At 42.7% G+C, this 22,008-nt stretch overlaps 1 protein-coding gene across 5 annotated transcripts in view; it reads left to right on the top strand.

Moving 5' to 3' along the window:
- SEMA5A (semaphorin 5A) overlaps positions 1-22,008 on the top strand; it is a 472,307-nt gene that overhangs the window by 378,613 nt on the left and 71,686 nt on the right. For all 5 annotated transcript variants that reach the window (XM_026017648.2, XM_072752696.1, XM_072752695.1 and 2 more), the window contains 3 exons: positions 2,267-2,384; positions 12,621-12,802; positions 18,838-18,981. In XM_026017648.2, coding sequence (XP_025873433.1) covers positions 2,267-2,384; positions 12,621-12,802; positions 18,838-18,981 — 444 coding nt within the window. The remainder of the gene's footprint in view (positions 1-2,266; positions 2,385-12,620; positions 12,803-18,837; positions 18,982-22,008) is intronic.

The following is a 22,008-nucleotide window of genomic DNA, read 5'->3' as shown; positions in this document are numbered from 1 at the left end:
ATGCATGAATTCTAATTTGTGAAGAAAAAATATATTCCAAATAAATAAAAGTCTGAATAGTGCCTAGTTCTGGGGAAGAAAAGCATGTGTTATGTGCATTATAACTGTTTTGTTTGATCTTTCACATGCAGGCGCTATATGCCTGTTAAGGTAGTTCAGCTAGAGGCTCTTAGCCTGGGGTGGCCCTAAAGCCTTGGTAGCTGACCTCAGAAAACCAAAACCAATGTCAGGGTCACTGCCCTTGAATCTGAGAAAGTGAAACTTGTGAATGACCCATCCCAGTCAACCAGGCTTTCCCAAATAAGGCCACCGCTTAAGCTACAGGCAATAAAATAATTTCCTTGGTTTGCCTCCGAGTCTTCTCTGTAAAATTCTCTCCCCTAGCTCCCGTTAGGGGAGACTCCTAAGCCCTTTACATTTGATGCTACCAGATTCGAAATTTCAATATGCCTCAGTTTACCTTTTAACATGTGCCTGGTCACTTACCAACAAGTGCTTATGAGGCAATGGTGACAGGTGACTGTCCCATACCCCTCTCCACCCAACGTAGTCCTGCTGGGAGAAGCAACAGTGTTAACCATCTCTGTTTGAACTTCTCAGAGTGGTAAATAAATAATAATTCCATAATAGCAATAAGTAATAGTTTTATACCATTATTGCTTGATTTATTGTCTTTAGAGTTATATGCCCCTGCTGTGAGACTTCTACTTCAGCTTTCTCTGCTTCAGCTTCTTTATTTGAAAGCAACTACATTTCTTTCATTTAGAAAGGTTCTGTGGGGTTGGAATGAGCTAATAGAGGTCAGGCTCTTAAAATGGTGCTTGATATGTGGTAACATATTTGATATGTTAATTAGGATTATTTTATATCATTGATATTAACAATTTAATATTACTTATACTACCTCCTTGGCCCACTTTTGATAGATATGCCATGATTTCTAGGCCTACTCTTGGTTAACTGGTAATCAATCCTCTAACAGATTCTCCCAGTTGGAAGGGGCTCCTTACCCCTAAGAAGACATTAGCACTTCCATGCTGCACTAGCCTGCCTTTCCTCCCTCCCATTTGCTGCACATCTGGCCTCTTGGCCCCTTCAGAGAGAGAATTCTCAGGTGTTCAATGCCCTGCTTGCCTGCGGCATCATCTTTTGTATAATTTTGGCTCAGTCATTATCACTCTGTCTGCTTCCCTCCACCCTCGAATACCTTCTCTTGCATTTATAACATAGGGGCCAAATTCTTCATCTAATGATGCCCCTGTGGTGTATGAACTCTTTCTTGGAGACAAAGCTAAAATAAAGCATCTACCACCTGCAATCCTTCTGAAATAATGTGTTTAGTATTGCAGTTGGAACTGTATTAAGCTACAATTAAATTGAAATTTTTAATTCCTTTTTAAGCTACAGTACCCAAAAGATTTTCCTATTTTATTAAATTCAAACTAACCTTGTTGAAGGGTTTGGGGTATATTTGCTTGTCCTTGGGTCAATTTCTTAAATCTTCTGTGCCTCAGTTTTCTCATCAACAAAATGAAAATAATACTACCTTCCTCATTAGAGTTAAGTGTCTAAATGATACAGTAAATTGATATATTATAGCAGATGTTCAACAAATAACATCTGGAATTAAAGTGATGATGATGGTGGTAGCGGTGATGAGATGATGGTGGCAGTGGAGGTGGTTGGTGCTGGTGGTAGTGATGATGGTGGTGATGGTAGTGATTAAGATGATGATAGAGTGAAAATGATAATGCCTTTTTATAAAAGTTGTATCTGAAAGATATAACAGGTTTTCAGCAAATACTGCCTGTTGCTAAGGGAGTGAAGATGATGATTGTGGTGGTTATGGTGGTGGTGGTGATGATAATGATTATGATGGTGGTGGTGGTGGTGGTGGTGGTAGTGGTGATGATGATGATAATGATGATGGTGGTGGTGATAACAAAACCTACTGTTTTTGAGCATTGCAAAATTCTGACTAGCTTTATTCATGACACCAAAAGGTTCACGTTGGCACACATAGTTCTTTAGTTGTCCAACCTGTATCTTAAGAAAAATATAGATATTTCATCCAAAATTAATTGATTCAGTTAGATACTTATGGATGTATGCATACATTGTTCTCCAGCGTGCAGACTAAAACTTTGTTTCTCGGAACTGGTTCCCATGTCAGTTCGTGAGGGCCAGACTCCTGTAAACTTGGGTCTATTGTAGTGTGGGGAAGGCTGCCTTGCCTCTCTGTTGACCTTTGGGTGTATGTTTGCAGCGCCTGCATTGAGGCCCAGGACCCTTACTGTGGCTGGGACATCTTGGTGAAGAAATGCACGAGTCTGGTGGACAGCCTGAACATGACGCAGTGGGAGCAGATCACCTCCACCTGTCCTGTAAGTGTGCATGTTCTCCAGCCTCAGAAAGCACTGTCCACAGGAACCCAGCTGTGCTAAATCTGAGCCTGCAGCTCAGTGGTGTCCACACATCTGGAATCTTCCTTGCAAACCCAGTCTGCGCTCTCTCATTCCGCTCAGATCTTTCACCAGAGCCACACAAGATGTTGCCATAAACTTTTTGTCTGCTTTGAAGAGACATGTCTTAAGAGAAAACACTGCTGATTTGAAAATGGAGTGTAATATCTCTGTACCATTCTTGGATCTTCTCTCCAGAGGTTGGTGTGGACTATTATGCCCTTTTTAGCATTAATAAAATAGTGACATCCACACCCATCAATTTCCCTCGGGAGCTATAACTCTAGAAACTGATTTAAGTAGAGCTTTTAAAAGAATAAAATAAGGGATATTACTATTGGAACCCATGTGGGACAGTCTTCTAGATTCTGCTCAGGGGCAGGGGAAGGTCTGAGAGAAACGTATGATGGCCACTCCCACTGTGAACCCACAGAATGAAGAGAGACTCACTTCCCTTTAGAGCCAGATTCTCTAAATTTAGGAAAACAATTTCCTTTGCCAATTTATTTGTTTGAGGCCCTGCTTGCAGGAACCAGCTTATTTGTTTTCTTTTGTCTTTAGAACTCTTAACGTAGTAATCTCAAATTCTTCTGTTCTCAACCCATATGAGCAATGGCTATGAACCTCCACATATTTGAAAACTGATTGAGTCACTGTGCTGTCACCTAGCTGCTGATCTCTGGGACTGTCCACGCTGACATAACCTCTGCAAGACAGAGGAAGGAAAAGAAACAGCATGTTCTATTACCTGAAATCTGTGCTGTTTCTCTGAGGCAAAACTGCCTGAGGCACCCGGACAGTCCCACTGTTTCCTATCAAGGAACCTGTGCTATTTCATTACTTAAACCACATATTCACAAGCCTGTCCTTCGGTTTTTAAGGAGAATTAGGCAACATTGAGTGAGGAAGGCCAGGGTTAGTAAAAGCAGCATCCTCTCCCAGATGTGGGCACAAGATCGAAGCTGCTTATTGCAAAGCTGTGTGATCACCGCCTTTGGGCCTTCCAGCAGAGCTTTGCTGTGGGGTTCACTGCCAGTCCTTTGGGTTGTGGAGCTTCAGCTCTCTGAGGTTAGAAGCAAACTTTTCTTCAGTGTTTCTTGAAATTGATTAGAAAAATGCTGGTATTTGTGCTAAGTTTTCTCATTTCTGAAGAATGCTAAAAATCACGAAGATACCTTTGTAGCTGGAGAAAACATAAATGTAGTTCTAAATTACGAGCATATACTTTCTAAGGACCAATGTTCTCAGAGGTGTTTGACCTTGCATTTTTAATGGCAAAAAGTGCAAAAGAAGATCATAACAGTTTTTAAGCAATAAGGGCATCGTCTGTGACTGTGCTTTAGTGGCTGTCTGAGACATCCACTTGTAAAAATAGCTTGCAAGATATCTATTTGTAAAAAGATAAACTGAGGTGTGTTAAAAATTTTAAGAGTTTATTTGAATAAAAATCAGTTCCAATCAAGCAACATCCAATCTTGCAGATAGAAAAGAGCTCTGAGGAGCTGTACAAAATCAGACTTTCATAGGCAGAAGTAAGTGAGAACAAGGAAGTGACACTAGGCAAAAAGAGCAGGTTGATTATTAGATAGCAAGGATCTATCAGACAGATGACCTAACTAGTGCTAGTCAAGCATTTCCTAATTAGTTGAAGATTCCTCTTCTAGAAGAACCAAAACTGTAATTAAGTCAAGTCTTAGTTTGGTGACATGGGGCTTAGCATAAGAAACTCCATTTTGGGTCTGTAGGGGTTTTTTTGTTTGTTTGTTTGTTTTAAGCTTTATTTACTTATTTGAGAGATTGAGGGAGAGAGAGCGTGAGTGCGCATGAGTGGGGGGAGGGGCAGAAGGAGAAAATTTTCAAGTAGGTTCCCCACTGAACACAGAGGTGGACTCAAGCCTCCATTTCATAACCCATGATATCATGACCAGATCTGAAACCAAGAGTCAGACACTTAACCAAGTGAACCACCCAGGCCCCTGTAGTTTTATTTTTTAGCAGCTATATTAATTGTGTATCTCTTTCTAAAAATCTCTTAGAAATGAGCTAAATGAAAATTATTAGCATTATTACAGAGCTGTCTTAGAAAGATTTTTTAAAAGCTATTAAAATATAATTTTGCTTCTATGATATTTGTTTATTTTGACTAAAATAGAAGAAAGGTTTGATTGTATTGGTCAGATCTACTGTATTTCATCATTTCTGATATGCCCTTGTTGTTTTACAAGGAAAAAAAATGTTGCCATGTGCTGCAAGATGGAAACTGATTTCAAAGATGTATACTATATATACATACAGTATACATACTATATGCTATATATATATAGTATACATACATGCACACACATATATTTAAAAATCTTATAATCAGTTAAATAATTTTACCTGCATATCTTTATCCAAAGGAAATTAAGCATTATAAGGTGAAAGATTTTTGAATGAGACCAGAGCATCTTATATCCAATGTAAAGACCAAAGTTGAATAATGAAAGTGGATATGCTACTAACATGGAGCTCAGTAGGAGTTAGACAAATGTGGAGTACACTGAGGGTCATAGCAGACTTTGTGGGAACCAAGTAAATCTTCATGAACTTTAGACCAGTGACTCAGCACCACTGAGTTCTCAAAAGTCAATGCTGTGGTCAAAACCCAGGCAGATCCTCCACTGTCTAGAGAGTTCCACCTGGTAATGGACTTAGTGCCCTAGGAAACCTGTTTTCCACTAAAAGATCCCTATTTTAAAATGTATATGGATTTCTATTGTCCAGGAGACAGAGCAATAGTTAACTGACGTATATAGATTAACATTTTGGTGGCTTATATAATTATATTGAAAACATTATTCTCATCTTAAGAGATTTGAAGTGCTCGAATAAGATCTGAATTTACAGATCTAGAGTGATTTAAATATTATTTATATTTTACAAAGCTTGCAGTGACACTTAACAAGGATAGCATAGTCTTAAGAATGTACTGAGATTTATTTATGCCCAAATTCCATCCACATCCCTTGTGGGTACATGATCACCAGTATACTATCTCATACAATGGCTCCCTGTTCCTAAATACATCATGCAATAACTAGGAAAACACGTATACTAAATAAGCACCTCAATGTCTTGCAGTAACTGGCTCTCTCCCAGGATACTAAGTAATACCTTCTCAGTGAAAAGATACTTTAGCAGTGATTAAGCTCAGAGCCCTCCATTTAGATAGCAGCACCACAGACCAGAGTCTAAAGGGTTTATAGAAGATTCTAAAACTACATTGGGAAAGAAATCAGGACTTAAATCCAGTGGTTCTGACATTATCCTCAATCTACAAGACAATGACATTTCCAGCTGTCAGCATCTCCCCAGAGCTGTAGCTGATAGGTGCACCCAGCAGGTGACCCAGTGGCCACCTTGCAATATTATGCTCAGATAGTAGGTAAGACATTATTTCTGAATTTTATAGTGAAATATACTATAAAAGAAGAAGAAAGGAGCTAAGGTTAATTGTGTGTCTACACAATGTGCTGAGTGCCATGTTAGGCCATTTCAATGGGTTATCTCATTTAATGTCATGATCACACTGGGGATAAGTATGAGTGCTTCCATTTTAAAGACTGCCCCTATTCACCCGTCCTATCCGAGGCCAGTAGTGCTCCTATGTACCCCTCCTCAAAGGTAGCTAGCTTTCCTTCATGCAGTTAATTCACGGAGGGAGATTAGGGATATTAAGTTGATGTTGTATATGAGACAGTCCTTTCCAAGGAGCACATCCTGTTGTGTTACAATCTCTGACCAAAAAGACATGAAACTTTAAAAATAAATAAAGGAAGATATTTTGATTTCTGAAAAGGCACCCCAGTAGAAAATAGGAGACTTTGATTTAATTATTAGAATAACAGTTGGAGTATAAAAGATATACTCCAGGGATCTCTCTGTACCCATCAAATGTATCCACCTCTTTGGTTTCTTGGGAATTAATGAATTGACATGAGTGAATCAAATGTGGGATTATAGATTATGCTTGTGAACAAAAATTGAATCTTCCTTAGCTACCATTTGGAAATCCATTATTTCCTAGGTGAAGGGATCTTTGCTATTATACAATTAAGGATAAAAGTGTACAGTGCCGTTTTCCATAAGACTCTCATCAGGGAAGTGTCTATGAATCACATTATGGAATGAAGTGACTGAGATCACAGGCTCTGGATGAGCTTATTGGGACTGATTCTTGGTTCTTTATAACCAATGAGACTGGGTAAATTGAGCCTCATCTGAACCTCAACTTGCCTCTCTGTAGAATGGGATGTGGGTACCAGGACCATCGTGAACATTGTAGAGTTAACACATGGACGTCACTCATCACAGTGCCTGACAAACACTAAACTACCTATATGTCGTATATGCCTTACTGTGGCTTAATATTTAATAAAACAAAGCACATACCTCAAATAGTCTCGTGGCAGAAGCCTAGAGATAGCACAACCACACGTAATATATTCTAGATGGCTTTATTTCTGACTAAGAAAAACTAATAAAATATAAAAATAATCATGTGGGAAAGGGGAGCAGCAGAACCTGCCCCATGATTCACAGATTTGTTCTGTAGGCAGATTCTCAAGCTAATACAGTCAGGGTCAAAAGGAGCATGTGGTTAAATGCGATGCAGAGTTTGACTGCCCACGTGCTTTTCTGCATCTTGCAGGTTCTTCTTGCTCCAAAAGTTAATAGAACCAGCTGCTGTGGTCCTGGATTGAAAATGCTGCCCCTCAACATCTACAGCTTCCGCACCCCTGGCCAAAACAGAAAGCCCCTGCTCTTACCCTGAGAATTGCAATCACTAAGTTTTCTCACTACCAAGTGCCCAGGGCAATGCCTCTTCTTTCTCAGTGTTTTTGCTGTAGTAACCATTTTGTGTTTTTCTACCCCATTCCACAGAATTCTCTCATTTATCGTCACTTATTTCAAATTCATCCTCTTTTATTTACTCTGTTGTATTAGCTCATCCCTTGCTCATCCAGACATGTGGATGAGAACATGTACAGTATCTCTTTGCCTGAAGACTATTATCTTAGACTAGTGCCCCAAGTGGACTGGCAGGGGCGGGGGCGCGGGGATGACTAGTGCAGTGGATACTTTCTTTCCCCTTGCGTTTTACTGAGATATCATTGCCAGCACTGTATAAGGTTAAAGTGTACGGCACAGTGACTTCCCTACGTATGTTGTGAAATGACCACCACAGTAAGTTCAGCTAACACCCATCATCTCATATAAATAGCGCCCCCCCAACGTTTTTCTTTTCCTTGTGAAACAAAGGATCTCCTCTCTTAGCAACACTCAAATGTCCCATCCAGAGTGTGAATGAACTCTAGTCATCGCGTTGTGCAGGACAACCCCCAAGACTTATTTATCTTAAAACTGGAAGTTTATACTTTTGACCCCAGCTCCACACCTCTCGTAACTAGAAATCTGGCCTCTTTTTCTGTTCTTTTTTGATTTCATGTATAAGTGATATTGTTCAGTATTTGTATTTCTCGGTCTGACTTATTGCACATAGGATAGTGCCTTCTGGGTGCATTCATGTGTTCCCAAATGGCAAGATTTCCTTCTCTGTTGTGGCTGAATATAGTATTCCATTATATGTGTGTGTGTACGTATACATGATGTTTTCTCTATCCGTCCATCCAACCGTCGATGGGCACTTGGCTGTCTCCATGTCTTGGCTATTGCTTTTTTTTTTTTTAAGATTTTATTTATTTATTCATGTGAGACACAGAGAGAGAGAGAGAGAGAGAGAGAGAGGCAGAGACACAGGCAGAGGGAGAAGCAGGCTCCATGCAGGGAGCCCGATGTGGGACTCGATCCTGGGTCTCCAGGATCACGCCCTGGGCTGAAGGCAGGCGCTCAACCACTGAGCCACCTAGGGATCCCCTGTCTTGTCTGTTGTAAGTACCCCTGCAGTGATAACAGGAGTGCCACAGGCTCTTCAGCATAGTGATTTGTTTTCCTTCAGCTATAAACCCAGAAGTAGAATATGCTGGATCTTATGGTAGTTCACTTTTAACTTCCTGAGAAACAATGGTTCTAATCTGGAGGAAGTTTTGCCCCCAGGGACATTTAGCAATGTCTGGAGAAATTCTGTTTTTGTTTTTATTTTAAAGATTTATTTATTTGAGAGCGACAGAGAGCATAAGCAGGGTGAGGGTCAGAGGGAGCAGCAGACTCCCCTCTGAGCAGGGAGCCCAATGTGGGGCTCAATCCCATGACTCCGGGATCATGACCTGAGCCGATGGCAGATGCCCAACCGACTGAGTCACCCAGGTGCCCCTGGAGAAATTTTGGTTGTCACAACCAGGGGCAGTGGGGTGCTAGCATCCAGTGGGTGGGGGTAAGGGATGCCACTAACGTGCAGAGCAGCCCCTACAACAAAGAATTATCCAGCCCAAATGTCAGTAGTGCTGACATTTTAAAACTCTGGTCTCGTGGAAAGGAAAATGCTGACTAGCATTTCAGATTACACCTCCTGAATCGTGAGTTAGGCAGTCTTTGGCAAGTTATAAAATTTCCTTACATCTAGGTTTGCTCTTTCTGTAAAAATAGTATGTAATAATTGTGTCCAGTAGTATAGCACCTGCCTAAACAGAATTGAATTCCCTGTGAGTAGGGTTTTAAGAAGGACCAGGTTCATCCTAGCGACGGGGAGGCAGCAGGGTTGGGGCTGATTCTGCTGCCCAGTCTGGGGAGGTGGTGCACGAGCAGCTGTCTTACATGCTGGGCCTTCTGTTGATGTCAGGAGCACCAGGCACAGAGCCCTCACATAACAGAGAGAGTGTGTGCTCCTCTTATCTGGAGGAAAATCATTTCTGGGATTCTCTTCCAGTCTCCTCTTGAGTCCCATTGACCAGAATCAGGTCACACATTGTTTCTTGGACCGGACACTGGCCCAGGTGGGTGGGGTTCCCATGATAGTCTTAGGCTAACTCCTGTTAAGTGCATGGCTGGTGATGCTAACCCAGCCCTGCCATATCCCCAGAATGGTGAGGAATAATTCTCAGGATGAACTCTAGACCCTGTGTATTCAAAGTGACTCTTTCATAAATACCCACCTACCCCGGCAGGTGTTCTTGCCCTTTGGGCTGAAAAAACAGATTTCCAGGTTCTCTCCAGGACTTGAGATTTATTTCAAGAGAGCCTACGAAGTGGACAGGAACCAGACAGTGGCTGTGATCCCTTCTCTCCACATCTGTCTGTCTCTCCACCTGCCTGTTTCTCTCTTACACACTCTTGGTTTTCTACTTGTATCTCTCTTTTTCTAACCATCCACTGATAAATTTAGCTTGCACGAAGTTTACTTGGCTGTGAGTTTGACTCATGACCACACAGTCTAAATATGTTTCCATCATAAACGGCCCTCTTTCAACAATCTGGATAATTTCTGTTTCCATACACATTCATTTGTCATCATCACGATGTATTTCTCACAGTCTCACCAGTCTTCAGTCTCTCAGCGTTCGGTGCTGTGGGTTTCAGATTTCCTTTAAACCTCCTATTGCTAAAGAGATCCCAACAGTCGGGAGGCACGTTTCCCTCCTATGTTAGGACGAAGGAACAGAGGCCCAGGGGGTTTGGAGAGAATCTTCTTTGCCCTACTCTACCCTACTCTGTCCCCAAACAGTCAGACCTTTTGAAAGTTTCTGGTTAATATTGTAGGGATTCATAAACCTTCAGAAATCATGGCAGCGCCCCCTCCCTACCTTACCCCTCATATCTCCACACAGAAGAGGCAAAGGGAAGGGACAAGATGTTTCACAGAGCCTCTTCTGATAGTGCTCTGTGCTGGGCGGTCCTCACCCCCTCCCCATCTGCTCTGTGGCCCACAGGCCCCACCTGCCCCACTTCTGGCTGCCCCCCACCTAGGCTTCCCTGTTGTCTTGGGTTTAGGCCACAGGAGGCATGGGCGAGAGTGGAGAGTCTGGGGTATTTCTTCCTTGCCCCCTCCAGGGTAGACTGCAGCTCTGTCAGGCTACCCTTCCCCAGGCTCTGCCTCCGGCCCAGCTGCCATAACCTGTTCCCTGTCTCTAAAAGTCCTACAATTGTTACAAGTTTGGATTTAAAGGCACTTGGGGCTTTGTTAGCTTGAGTTCCATGTTCAGTCACAGTGAAGGCCACAGCTGATCCTCCCTGCCCCAGAGCCCGATGGACCAGAGGTGAGGGTGGATGGAAGATGGACTGGGAGCTCCCAAGTGGCAGGGCCTTTGCTGCTTGAAGGACACTTTTGTGTGAGGAATTAGTGGCTTGGCTGTCATGTGAGGCTCGGTTCTCCCAGAAAACACTGAAGACTCCAGGGAAAGTTAACTTCAGAGTGGGAGCCGCACTTCTATCCTAGCTGGACAGGGGGGTTACAGGGACCTTAGAAATAGGGATGTTTTCCTCTTGGGAGAAAGGTGCCATTGTGTGTTCACTCTCTCTCTGGGTCGGGTCCAGAGAGTCACCTCCAGTCCAGCGCCATTCCCTCCTCTTTGCTTCTTATGGAAAGAGCCAGGCATGGCAGGGGATTCTGGGTTTTCATCCACCTCAGGGGAGTATTGACAAGGTTAAAGTATTGACAAGAAAGGGGGAGGGAGAGGGTCCCACTGTGGCAGCTGGAGGCGACCAAGCAGACAAGTCAGAGCAAGAGAACATGTTTCATGTGGCCTCTTTCCTTCCGTGTTTGGAGAAATGACACAAGAAAAGTAAAGCTCCCTTGTGTTTTTCACCTGGTGCTGGTGTTTTTCTGAACTGATGAAGTACAGGGAGAGTTAGAAGCCTCAAAACAATGAATTGCTTTGTCCATGGAGTCCTCTCTTGGGAGGATGATGGGTCTTTAAAAGTGTAAGGACTAGTTGGGGGTGGGAGTGGGAAGTTGGGTCAACAGGCAGCCCAGGGACAAGGGAAAGCATGCTATCATGTGCAATCAGACCTCTTCGTTTGTCATGTTTTCTAGGAAACACCTAAGTCCCCATATGCAATTTAGAAGGTTTGGCATCCAGGCCTTCTGCCGGCCATTGCCTTTTTGGGCAGGGTGACTGACAGCTCAGTTCCAGGAGTCTGGGGTGATAGGAATACCCTGTGACTTCTAAGCAGCTCTACTGTCAGATGTGACCTGGAGTCCTCCAGTCTCCCTGCCTGGTCCCGAACACCGTGTGCCTAGGCGAGGGCCAGCGCCGGCCCCTGGCGGCCTCCCCAGATCCTGCGTGTAGGCTGGGCCACACAGCCCCGCGCAGAACTCAGCCCTTGGTCCTGCACCAGCGTGAGGCATCAGATTCATGCCCGGCCCTTCCTTGCCCACTTGCCAGCACTTGCAGGGTGGTTACGGTGTGGCTCTGGCCGGGGTGTGCCTAGCCATCAGTCCAGTGGCAGTTGTTTTAATAAGCTGTAAGTTAAATGTCAGTTCACGGTGACATTTGAGCCAGGTTAGGTCTTAAATACAACTATTTGAACTCTCAGTCTTTTTTTTTTAAGGGATGTAAAGATGGAACAGAGTTGTACATCTGTGATTTTTCACTCCGGCTCTGCTTATTCTTTGGGTTTCTCAACATTAGTGGACAATTCTGGGATGACCTGATTGCCAAGCCATTAGCATTCTTCACTCCTGTCCCCCTCCCCCTTCCCGCCTCTTCTTCCTCCTCCTCCTCCCCATCCTCCTCTTCCTCCTGCATCCTCTTCTTCCTCTTCCTCTCCTTCCTCCTTCTCCTCTTTCTCTTCTTTCTTCTCTTCCTCCCCATCTACCTCTTCCTCTTCCTTCCCACTTCCTCCTCTTCCTCCTCCTCCCCATCCTCCTCCCCAGTTCCTCTTCTTCCTCCTCCTCTTCTTCTTCCTCCCCTTCCTCCCCTTCCTCCTTCTCCTCTTTCTCTTCTTCCTTCTCTTCCTCCTCCACCCACCTCTTTCTCTTCCTTTCCATCCTCCTCTTCCTCCCCTGTCCTCCTCTTCCTCCTCCTCCCTCCTCCAGCACTCTCTCCACCAATGACCTCTGCTGCATTATGTTATCATGAAATACCTCCCCGTTCATCCCTCTTTAACTGTAACATTAAAACATTCTAAACGTGTTCTGATTGTGCTAGGAGAGGCTTTCAGTTTTTCTGTTTCCAGCCTTAACCCTTGCTGACATCCTCACTTGTATCCTCTTCCTAGATAAGGAATCTCACCGTGGACGGGCACTTCAGCGCGTGGTCTCCGTGGACACCCTGCACGCACACCGATGGCAGCGCTGGGGGGTCCTGCCTGTGTCGCACCCGCACCTGTGACAGCCCGGCCCCCCAGTGCGGCGGCTGGCAGTGTGAGGGCCCCCGCATGGAGATCGCCAACTGTTCAAGGTGTGTCCCCCCAACACTGGTGCAGCTCCGTGTGGACGTGCAGACTGTGGGGGGTGGAAGTCCTTCGTAGTGTCCTTCCCTTTGCAAGAGAAGGGTATCAAAAGACAAACACTTACTACAGAACACATAAAAGTTATGTGATCTACAGAAGGAGATTTTAAATTATAAATTAGATTATAATTTATAATCTAAACCTGTGTAATATGTTCATTGCTAGATTAGGAAAACTATTTGTAATGGGCATACTGTTATTGACTTGTTTGAGGGAAACGTCCATATCAATTAAAATCCTCTTCAGGAACATCTAGCCTAATAGTCCCTTCTGGTAGGACACGATACATTTGCTGTGAACTGACCTAACCCATGTGGCTCTTCACAGTGGTCCCTTTCCTTTGCCAACGTCAGTGACCCTGGTGTCTTGAAGCATGAGAGTGCTATCAACCCTCCACCCTGACTTTGCCATTAGGTGGTTCCTGAGAATTAAAGTGAGTCTGAAATCAGATTTGGCCACACCTTGACACAGCCAGTTCTTGCAAATGGAGTTCCAGTTCCCCATCCCTCAGGCCTGCTGACATGTATGCACATGGAGGTTGTCAGAAGGCAGATGTGATGCTTCTGGCGGCACCTCAGCCAACCTCTTAATCAGACTGGGGAAAGGAAGCTTCTGCTATCAAGGCAGACACTTCATGAAAGAGAGCCCCCAGCCCTGCACCCAGTTCCTGCACAGAGAGAGGTGCATGCATAGTGTATCAGCCCACCTAATCCTGACATCACTTAAGGCATCAAACAAAAATTATTCCTGCAGCACAGGTACTAAATGCCCTCATGCAGATTCGGGAAGTGACATGCACTTGGCCTCCTTTGGAGTGTGAGCAGCAAGGTGGCATAGTTTTGACAGCCTCAGAAGCTATCCATAGAGTCAATATTCCCGAATATGTAAAGGACAGATCTGGGGTGGCTGCTAGATTTCAAATGCCTGTGCATGACATGGCACATGCACCATGTCTGTACCTGCACGGTACAAGTGTCCTGGGGCAGTGGTCCTCACAGCAACTTGCTCATCTGCCCCCTAAAAGAATATTGCTAAACTAGCTACCCCTCAAACACTTGTAGTTTGGCATATATATATTTTTTTTATCAAAAGTTTTAACAGTTGCAGAGAAAAAAGCTCTGTTACATCACTATTTAAATGTGTAATGGAATCCAAATGCCTTAGCGATTTCATAGCTACCTGCCCATTTAAAAAATCAATCAGCAGGTTCTAATTTAACATTTAGAAAATGTATGTTTTTCCTTCTGTGAATTTCCTGTTTCTATTCTCTTTCTCTCATAGAATCTTATCCAAATATATTATGTTTCTATGTTTAAAAGTCTTATATTGATTACTATATCATACCTCTCTGTGACTACCACAATAGCAAATTATATGAATATAATTGAGAAGCCAAATTTTTATTTCTGATAACCATAGGCTTTACATTTTAAATATTTATTTTGAAAATTAGCTTACTATGAATATTAACATCATGAATGTTACACATTTTGACAACCTTTTAAAACTAAAGAGTCAGATTTTATTGGAAATCCATTACTTCAGGCAATTGTTTTTAACTCCCAACTATTTTTCCTATTCAGGCATGAATGCAACCTCTTGTCTGATTCGGGGAGGGTTTAGCATCAATTCCATTCTTACTAGTTACAAACACTGACAAGTATGGCTCCCATAAGTAGATGGAAATATAAGATTACAGCATTTTTACTCACTTTTCTGAATTCTTTTGAAGTCATCTGCCAAAAGTATGGTAATCTAATAGCCAAAGATTGTTTTTATTGCTTCATATCAATTGATAACCTGTTTATGTTGGCGTTCAATTTTGTCGGAAGCAAAAAATTGCAACCCACCTTACCTGCAAGCCAACTTTTTTGCTCATTCAGTACTGACAGATACTTCCTCCATTTGTACAAAGCACATCAGAAAGCCTTTCAGAAGGCCAACCAGAGGATTCCAAACTAAACCTGTTATTGTTTACTCATAGGCATCTCCTCTAACCCCATATACTCAGAAAGTGTCGAGAAATTCAAAATATTGCTAATTCAGGACATCCTGCAAATATATTTTTGGTTTTTTTTTTTTTAAGATTTATTTATTTATTCAAGAGAAAGAGAAATAGAGGGAGCGGGAGAGAAGCAGACTCCCCGCTGAGCACAGAGCCTTTTAGGACCCGTAGATCGTGAAATCAATAGTCGGGCACTTAACTGATGGAGACACTCAGGCGCCCCACAAATATATTTTTGATTAAATGCTTTTATCACATCACATCATTTAAATATGTTTTCTTACTACCCTAGAGCAGCAGATTGAAGTCATTCAATGTATGAAAGGAAATCCACAATATAAAGTAATTAGCTAAGCCAGACTTTCAAAGCAGGGCCATGTCAGCCTTACTATCAGTCAGAAAGATTTGGTTTTATTTTATAATTAAAATGAACATTTGAATGTGCATCCACATGACACCCTGTCACTTCTGAATTCTAATTCTTAGGGAAGGAGGGGCAGAACCAGGTAGATAGGAAGAAGAGAGAGAAATATATGTAGCCAAATAGGAAGGTAGAAGGTCCAGGGAAGGGAGAAATGATCTGTGCGTGGGCCTGAAAGACGGATTGAACAGGGAGCCCCAGAGCTGGGACAGCCCTGGATGGTGGTTCGATCCTCTCAGCTGCCAGTCCTAGCCACCGGCCCTCTGAGCAGCTGGAGAAACGAGGGCCTCGATCCTTGGGGCCACGACAGGGCACGACACCCATCCTATGGGCTTTGACAGCTGGGGGCTAGAAGAAGCCCAGTCCTTAACAGAGTCCTGCTCTGCGCTGCAGCATGTCAGAACGCAGAACACCCCAGCTCGGTCAACGTCCTGGTCCTGGTCCTGAGTAACCAGGAGAACAGTTCAGACAGGGATGCACTGAGCTGCTTTCCTGTTTCCTCTGCTTCTTCTTCTGCTGTCCCTTGATTGTGTTACTACACTCCATGCTCCTGCTCCCCTGCCCATGGCGTGTCATGACCACAGCAGCATCTCATATTTTAAAACAAGCATCAGGAAAGCTTCTCAAATCAGTCTTCAAGCTCTCTCCACACTTGCTTGTTAATTTACAGTATTTTTTTTTTAAGTATGGTCTTATTTCCATGAGCCTGTTTAGAATGCAAAAACCATTCTGGGCAGGTCTTCTAGGACATCCCTAACCCTGCAGATCAGATGGGGGATCCCACTCTGTGAGAGCGCAGTGTGCGAGGGCGCTTCCTCCCCAGGAGGAGGGGCCAATCAGAGGCCAGCCACCAACAATGCCAGGACCAGGACCTGCTGTGCCCCCTTCCCTTCTCAGGCCAGCCCGGGTCACTTCACAAGATTGAAAGGAGGACAGCAGGGCTCCACAGATAGATTATTTGTGTGAAGGACGCCTGAGTGGCTCAGCGGCTGAGCGCCTGCCTTCAACACAAGGCATGATCTTGGGGTCCCTGGATTGAATCCCACATCGGGCTCCCCACAGGGAGCCTGCTTCTCTCTCTGCCTGTGTCTCTCTCATGAATAAATAAATAAAATTTTTAAAAGAAAAGATTTGTGTGGTTACAGAAAACAGAGGCATATCAGCTTTGCAGTCTGCACAGCATTCTTTTTATGAAACTGAGATGGTTGCCATCGAGGCATGGGAGAAACTTTGTAAAAGTTACAGAACTGTTGCTATTTGAAGGTTGTGATCAGTGATGAATATTCTTTTTGATACTGTTTATGGAAAAAAGGATAGTCAAGTGCATGACTGCAGCTTGTTTATTGATATGTCTTTGGCTTTGGTTCTAGTTGAAATGTCATCCTCTGAGCAGAACTGCAATATATTTAATGGTTATTTTAAGATTAATAATTGAATAACTGAACCCATCTTAGTGATGCTTTAAATGCATAACTGGCCTGTTGTGGATTGGTTTAATCCTCGAAATGATTGCTATGCTGATACATGCTTACTTGGTGTTAGTTAACGGCCGCCAGCTACAGTGTCTGCTTCTAAGAGACATTTACAAGCCTGCAAACCCAGGTCTGAAGAGTAGACACACACGTAGGTAATTGCACTCATGTAGTTCTAAACTTCATGTATTTCTGTTATTTATGCATACTTCCATTTACCCACTTCTCTCTCTACAACATGTTCCCTATGTTGTAAATAGAATATATCACAAGATGTCATGTTTGTTAAAAGGTTTAGGAAACTAAGAATTTCCAAACAATTTTGGAAGCAGTGTTCCCTGGGGTATCTAACAGTTTTGCCGACATATAAAGAAACTTTGAGAGTCAAAAGGTCATTTTATTCATGTTGAAATGGCTGTTTTTTAGAAAATTCAATGAATTTTTGATATCTTTTTTAAATTGTGTGGGACACCAGGGTATAAGATACTAGCTAATTACCTTTATGAGCAACTTGGGAGGATTTGTCATATTTTGTGATTCCTTGGTTGAATTACCTTAAAGCAGCTTTATGATAATATAATACATCAAAGTATCACTATGTATTTTAGTTATTTATATCATGAAGAAGTTTCAGAAAATAGAGAAATATGAAGTATACTAAGAATTTTCTTGGAGGATTTTCACTTGAAATTATTATAGAAATTATATATTCAAATTATTGTTTATACCTTGAGTTTCAATGGCACAGGTTCCACAACTACATATTTTTAAAGGAATGTATAAAGTAAAAATAAGAATGATTTTTTTCAGTTGATTTTTTTGAGTGGAAATGAAAATCCTATGAGGACAACATATCTATAGAAACGCATATGTGATCAGAGATGTATAAACATATTCCAATTGCAGTAGACTGTTCACATGGGAGTTTGGATGCTGAATTTAACAGATCTTTTGACAGTTAAAATCTTTAAAAATGCCTGCAATTTGTTTTTTAATAGCAGGGACTCACTACTAAGGGAGATACTTAAATTCTAAACATTCTGAATACAGACATTTTAATACAGGAAAAGTACAACATTAAACAACAACAAAAACTTCTACCTGTCAGTGGTGGTTCATTTTATAAAACACTTTTATACAAACTGTTTTTCATTTTAATTTTATGGTTTATATGCCTATCATATTATGTGTAGGATTACATGAATACAGTCATGTGCAATTTGTACTTTTTGTTTATATTCCATATCTTCATCAAATTCTAAGAAAATAGCCAAGAATCTGAATTCATAGTACCCTTCCTTCATTTTTATTGAAGTTTGTTTTAAAACTTTGGACATTACGATACTCTTTATCAGTAGGAATGCTATCAGAATTACTGATCTTTGTTGATATTACTAGATTTTAAAAGTAAGCATTATAGGTCGTTTTGGATGATATTTTGTTCAGATGTGCCCTTTTTATACATCATAAATGATATAGTACAGATCAAATAGAAGATAAACTCCAGAGGTTCAGGGCATCTCTAATTCCTTTTCAACAGAATAAACTTATTCTTCATTAATTTAACATTCTCATAACGAAAATGTCTTAGTAGTTTCTCTAGCCCATTTTATTTATTTTTATTTTTTTTAATTTTTAAAACTTTTTTTTATTTATTTATGATAGTCACACAGAGAGAGAGAGAGGCAGAGACACAGACAGAGGGAGAAGCAGGCTCCATGCACCGGGAGCCGGACGTGGGATTCGATCCCTGGTCTCCAGGATCGCGCCCTGGGCCAAAGGCAGGCACCAAACCGCTGCACCACCCAGGGATCCCTCTCTAGCCCATTTTAAATTAGGAATAGTGCACTTTAAGCATTAGTCTCAAAGGTCCTACCTTGACTCTAAAATCAGATCCCGAGGAGAAGGATCTCATGGGACTGGATGTGTCCAGTCCTGTCCTATGGCTCCTCTTCCCTGTCCCTTCCCAGCCCAGGATCCAACAGTCCACATGGGGGGGCGCATGGAGGAATTTGGAGGTGGGCGCACAGGGTGGTAGATGCTGAGCTAGTTTGAGTCTGTGACGCCACTGCTTCCTCTCCCCAGGAATGGAGGCTGGACCCCCTGGACCTCGTGGTCTCCCTGCAGCACCACCTGTGGGATCGGCTTCCAGGTGCGCCAGCGATCCTGCAGCAACCCCACTCCGCGGCACGGGGGCCGGGTGTGCGTGGGCCAGAACCGCGAGGAGAGGTAGGCGCGCTCTGCCCCCAGCACCGCCATCCTCACGCTTCCTGCCATTCCAGCGCGGCCGCGTTTCTCTGCGGTTTCAGTTTGGGATGTAGCTTAGCTTATCTGTGGCATCCCTTTCTGTTGAGCCAAAGCGTCCTGTTCTTCTCCTGACATCCTCTACTTTTGATCCAAGCCTCGTGTTGACAAGCATCACTGTGCCAGCGTCCGCCGTGCCTGCATGGTTGGCTCGCTGAGCAGTTCCCACGGGAGCAGAGATGCAGGGACAGGGGGCACCTCTGAGCTGGGCTCCCTGGGGACGCAGAAAGTGAGTCTGCTGGAGGAAATGTGTTCGTGTTAGAAATCAACCAGACCCAGTCTCAAACCCTGCAGCTCCAAGTAGGACCTAAGGCGGCCTTGGGTCCAGATGGTAGTCGGATGAAGTAGAGTTTCCCATCAGAACTAACTCCAGCAGCTGGAGCAAGGTGAGAACATATTCAGGGTCAGGTGCATTTATAAGGACACCCTCTTCTCTTAGCCCAGACGCTCGGGGAGGCCGCCGCGGAACACAGACGGCGCCGTGTTCCGTGTGTGCTGTAAGCTTTCAGTTCCTCCTGGGGATGTTTCAGTTCAGCTTGCATTGAACAGTTTGTTGCTTTTTCTAGAATCAGACATTTGGCTTTGGCTTCATAAAATCTACAGTTGTGACGGTTGGCTCTTTCCTGCATATGTAAAGTACATTCTAGTTTATGACTGTTGGGAGAAAATCCAAGTAGGTGAACTTCACACCACCCAGGATTTCTATTTTTTCCCACATATATAAATGTATTGACCCATGTGAAACAAAACGGCTTTTGATGCCTTTTAATTAAAATGTAGTAAGGATTGTATCTGTCATATGGGTTCAGTAAGAGCCTCTTAGAAAACTAGTGTATGCAGCTCTTTCCTATGTGATCAGTATTTATATAGACAAAACCAACAGGTTTACTGTGCAGGTCCTTCCCTGCTAGGTATTTATTACAAACTCAAAACAACCCGGGAGACTCGTGCCTTTCTTTCTTCACTGTGATCCTAAATTGCCAATTAGGATGTCATTCCTTTTGACTCAGAGGAAAAGGAACGATAATTTTTACAAAGCAAGGATGGTCGTTTTTGAAGTAGTCCCCTGAGACATCTCTCATTTCCAATCCAATACCAGTTGATAAGTGGGAAAGCTGGTTATGAGCGAATTGTCTCCCGCTATTTCTAAACCTTGTAAGATTTAAAATTGATTGGAAGTCTTAAAATGCCTTACATTGTCACATAATACAGCCCTTTCAGGCAGAGTCACCTTCATCAGTGTGAAGTTGCCCTAGGATCCCAGCAACTCTGCAAATGTAGCACCCGTTAGCCCCTTTCCTAGGCTGAGCACACAGGAAGGAAGTTGCTGTTTAACTCCATGGCTAACAGATACGTACATTCTGTATGCACTTGTGATGGTAAAGCTACGTCTTCAGGGAAAAATCAGGATGGCTAGCATGTTTGGGGGATTTACACTTAAAATGTTCCCTTTTTATGTAAAAAAAAAAACAGGCTTATTTGGGTAAGATAAATATTTTGTTAGTGGAGGAATATTTGAATATATAATAAATGGGTGGATGGTAGGAACAGAAACTCTATAAGATTTTTATAAAATTGAAGCTTCCCTATTGAACAGCCTTTTTAGATTAACAGGCTATCAAGAGATTAATAAAACTTAGAAAAAACAGTACATAATACTTGTTTCTTGGTCTTCACAAGCAAATAGTTCTGAGATTTCTTTGTTGTGTTGCATGGGAGGTGTCTCTGCCTGCACAGTATAAGGGAACACCATCCCCTAGACATATTTGAGAACTAAACTCAAGATTCCAGGAGACTCTGGTCTCCGTAGGAGGGCACAGAAGGACAATGACAAGACATATACACAGTAATACCATTGCACCTGCTGCTCTAAATACCATCAGCCCTAAAGAACTCCCAAATGACCCCAAGTGAATAAATTGATTCCCCCAGAAAAGTCCCTAAGTTAAGGCTGGGATTATAGTTAGTGACTTCGTTTGGATCAAAATGTCCAGGATGGAGTGAATCAATGGTAGTTTTATGGCAATAAAAATCTCAGAAGTATTTACGCCATTTTTTCTGACATACTGGATTTAAAAAAATAATCTAACTTATCTTGTACACTTACTTTAGAGCATGTGGACACTGTTTTTCTGTTCTAAAAGGTACCGGAAAATGATGTTCTTGAGTACCAAGAACCAAGTGGAAGTATTGATTCCCAAAGAGGCCAGTAACAAGAATGAAGCAGTGGACCTCTGTGTCAATACTATCAAAATGCAAGTGTCATTATCTGTATTAGTTTTATCTTCCTATGTAACCATAGTTGCAAAAAATTAGTGGCTTAAAAAGGCACACATTTATTATTTCACAGTCCTAGTGGATGAAGAGTTTCAGTATGACTACTTGGGTTCTCTGCTCACCCAGAGCTGCAGTCTCATCTGGGCATCAACTGGGGATAGACCTATTTGTAAGATCACATGGTTGTTGTCAGCATTTAGTCCCTGGGGGATTGTCAAATTAAGAATCTCAGTTTCCTGCCAAGTGAGCTATTCTGACATGGTCACTTTCTTCCTCAAATCTGGCAAGGAAGAAAGTCTCCTCATGGGATGGGTAGTATGGTTTTATATAGTGCAGTTGCAAATTGACATGCCATCACCTGGCTATATTTATTGGTTAGAAGTCACAGACCCTGACTCCACTTAAGAGAAGACATTACACAGGACATGAATACCAGCAGGCAAGGATCACTGGGGTCACCTTGCAATATCTGCCACAGTCAATGACATGTCCCTCAGTCATTCATGTCCTTTCCATATGCAAAACGTATTTCACCTATTCCCAAGGCCCCCAAAAGTTTCATACCATTAAATCATCTCCCCAAATTCCAGAACCTTATCATTTCAATCAGGCTCAGATATGAATAAGGCTTTCTGGGTGTCATTCCTCTCATCCTTTCAGCCTCTAAAATCAAAG

This window comes from Vulpes vulpes, chromosome 3 (genome assembly GCF_048418805.1).
Source record: "Vulpes vulpes isolate BD-2025 chromosome 3, VulVul3, whole genome shotgun sequence".
Lineage (NCBI taxonomy): Eukaryota > Metazoa > Chordata > Mammalia > Carnivora > Canidae > Vulpes > Vulpes vulpes.
The sequence above is the reverse complement of the archived record's forward strand: the minus strand, read 5'-3'. Positions and strand labels throughout refer to the sequence as shown.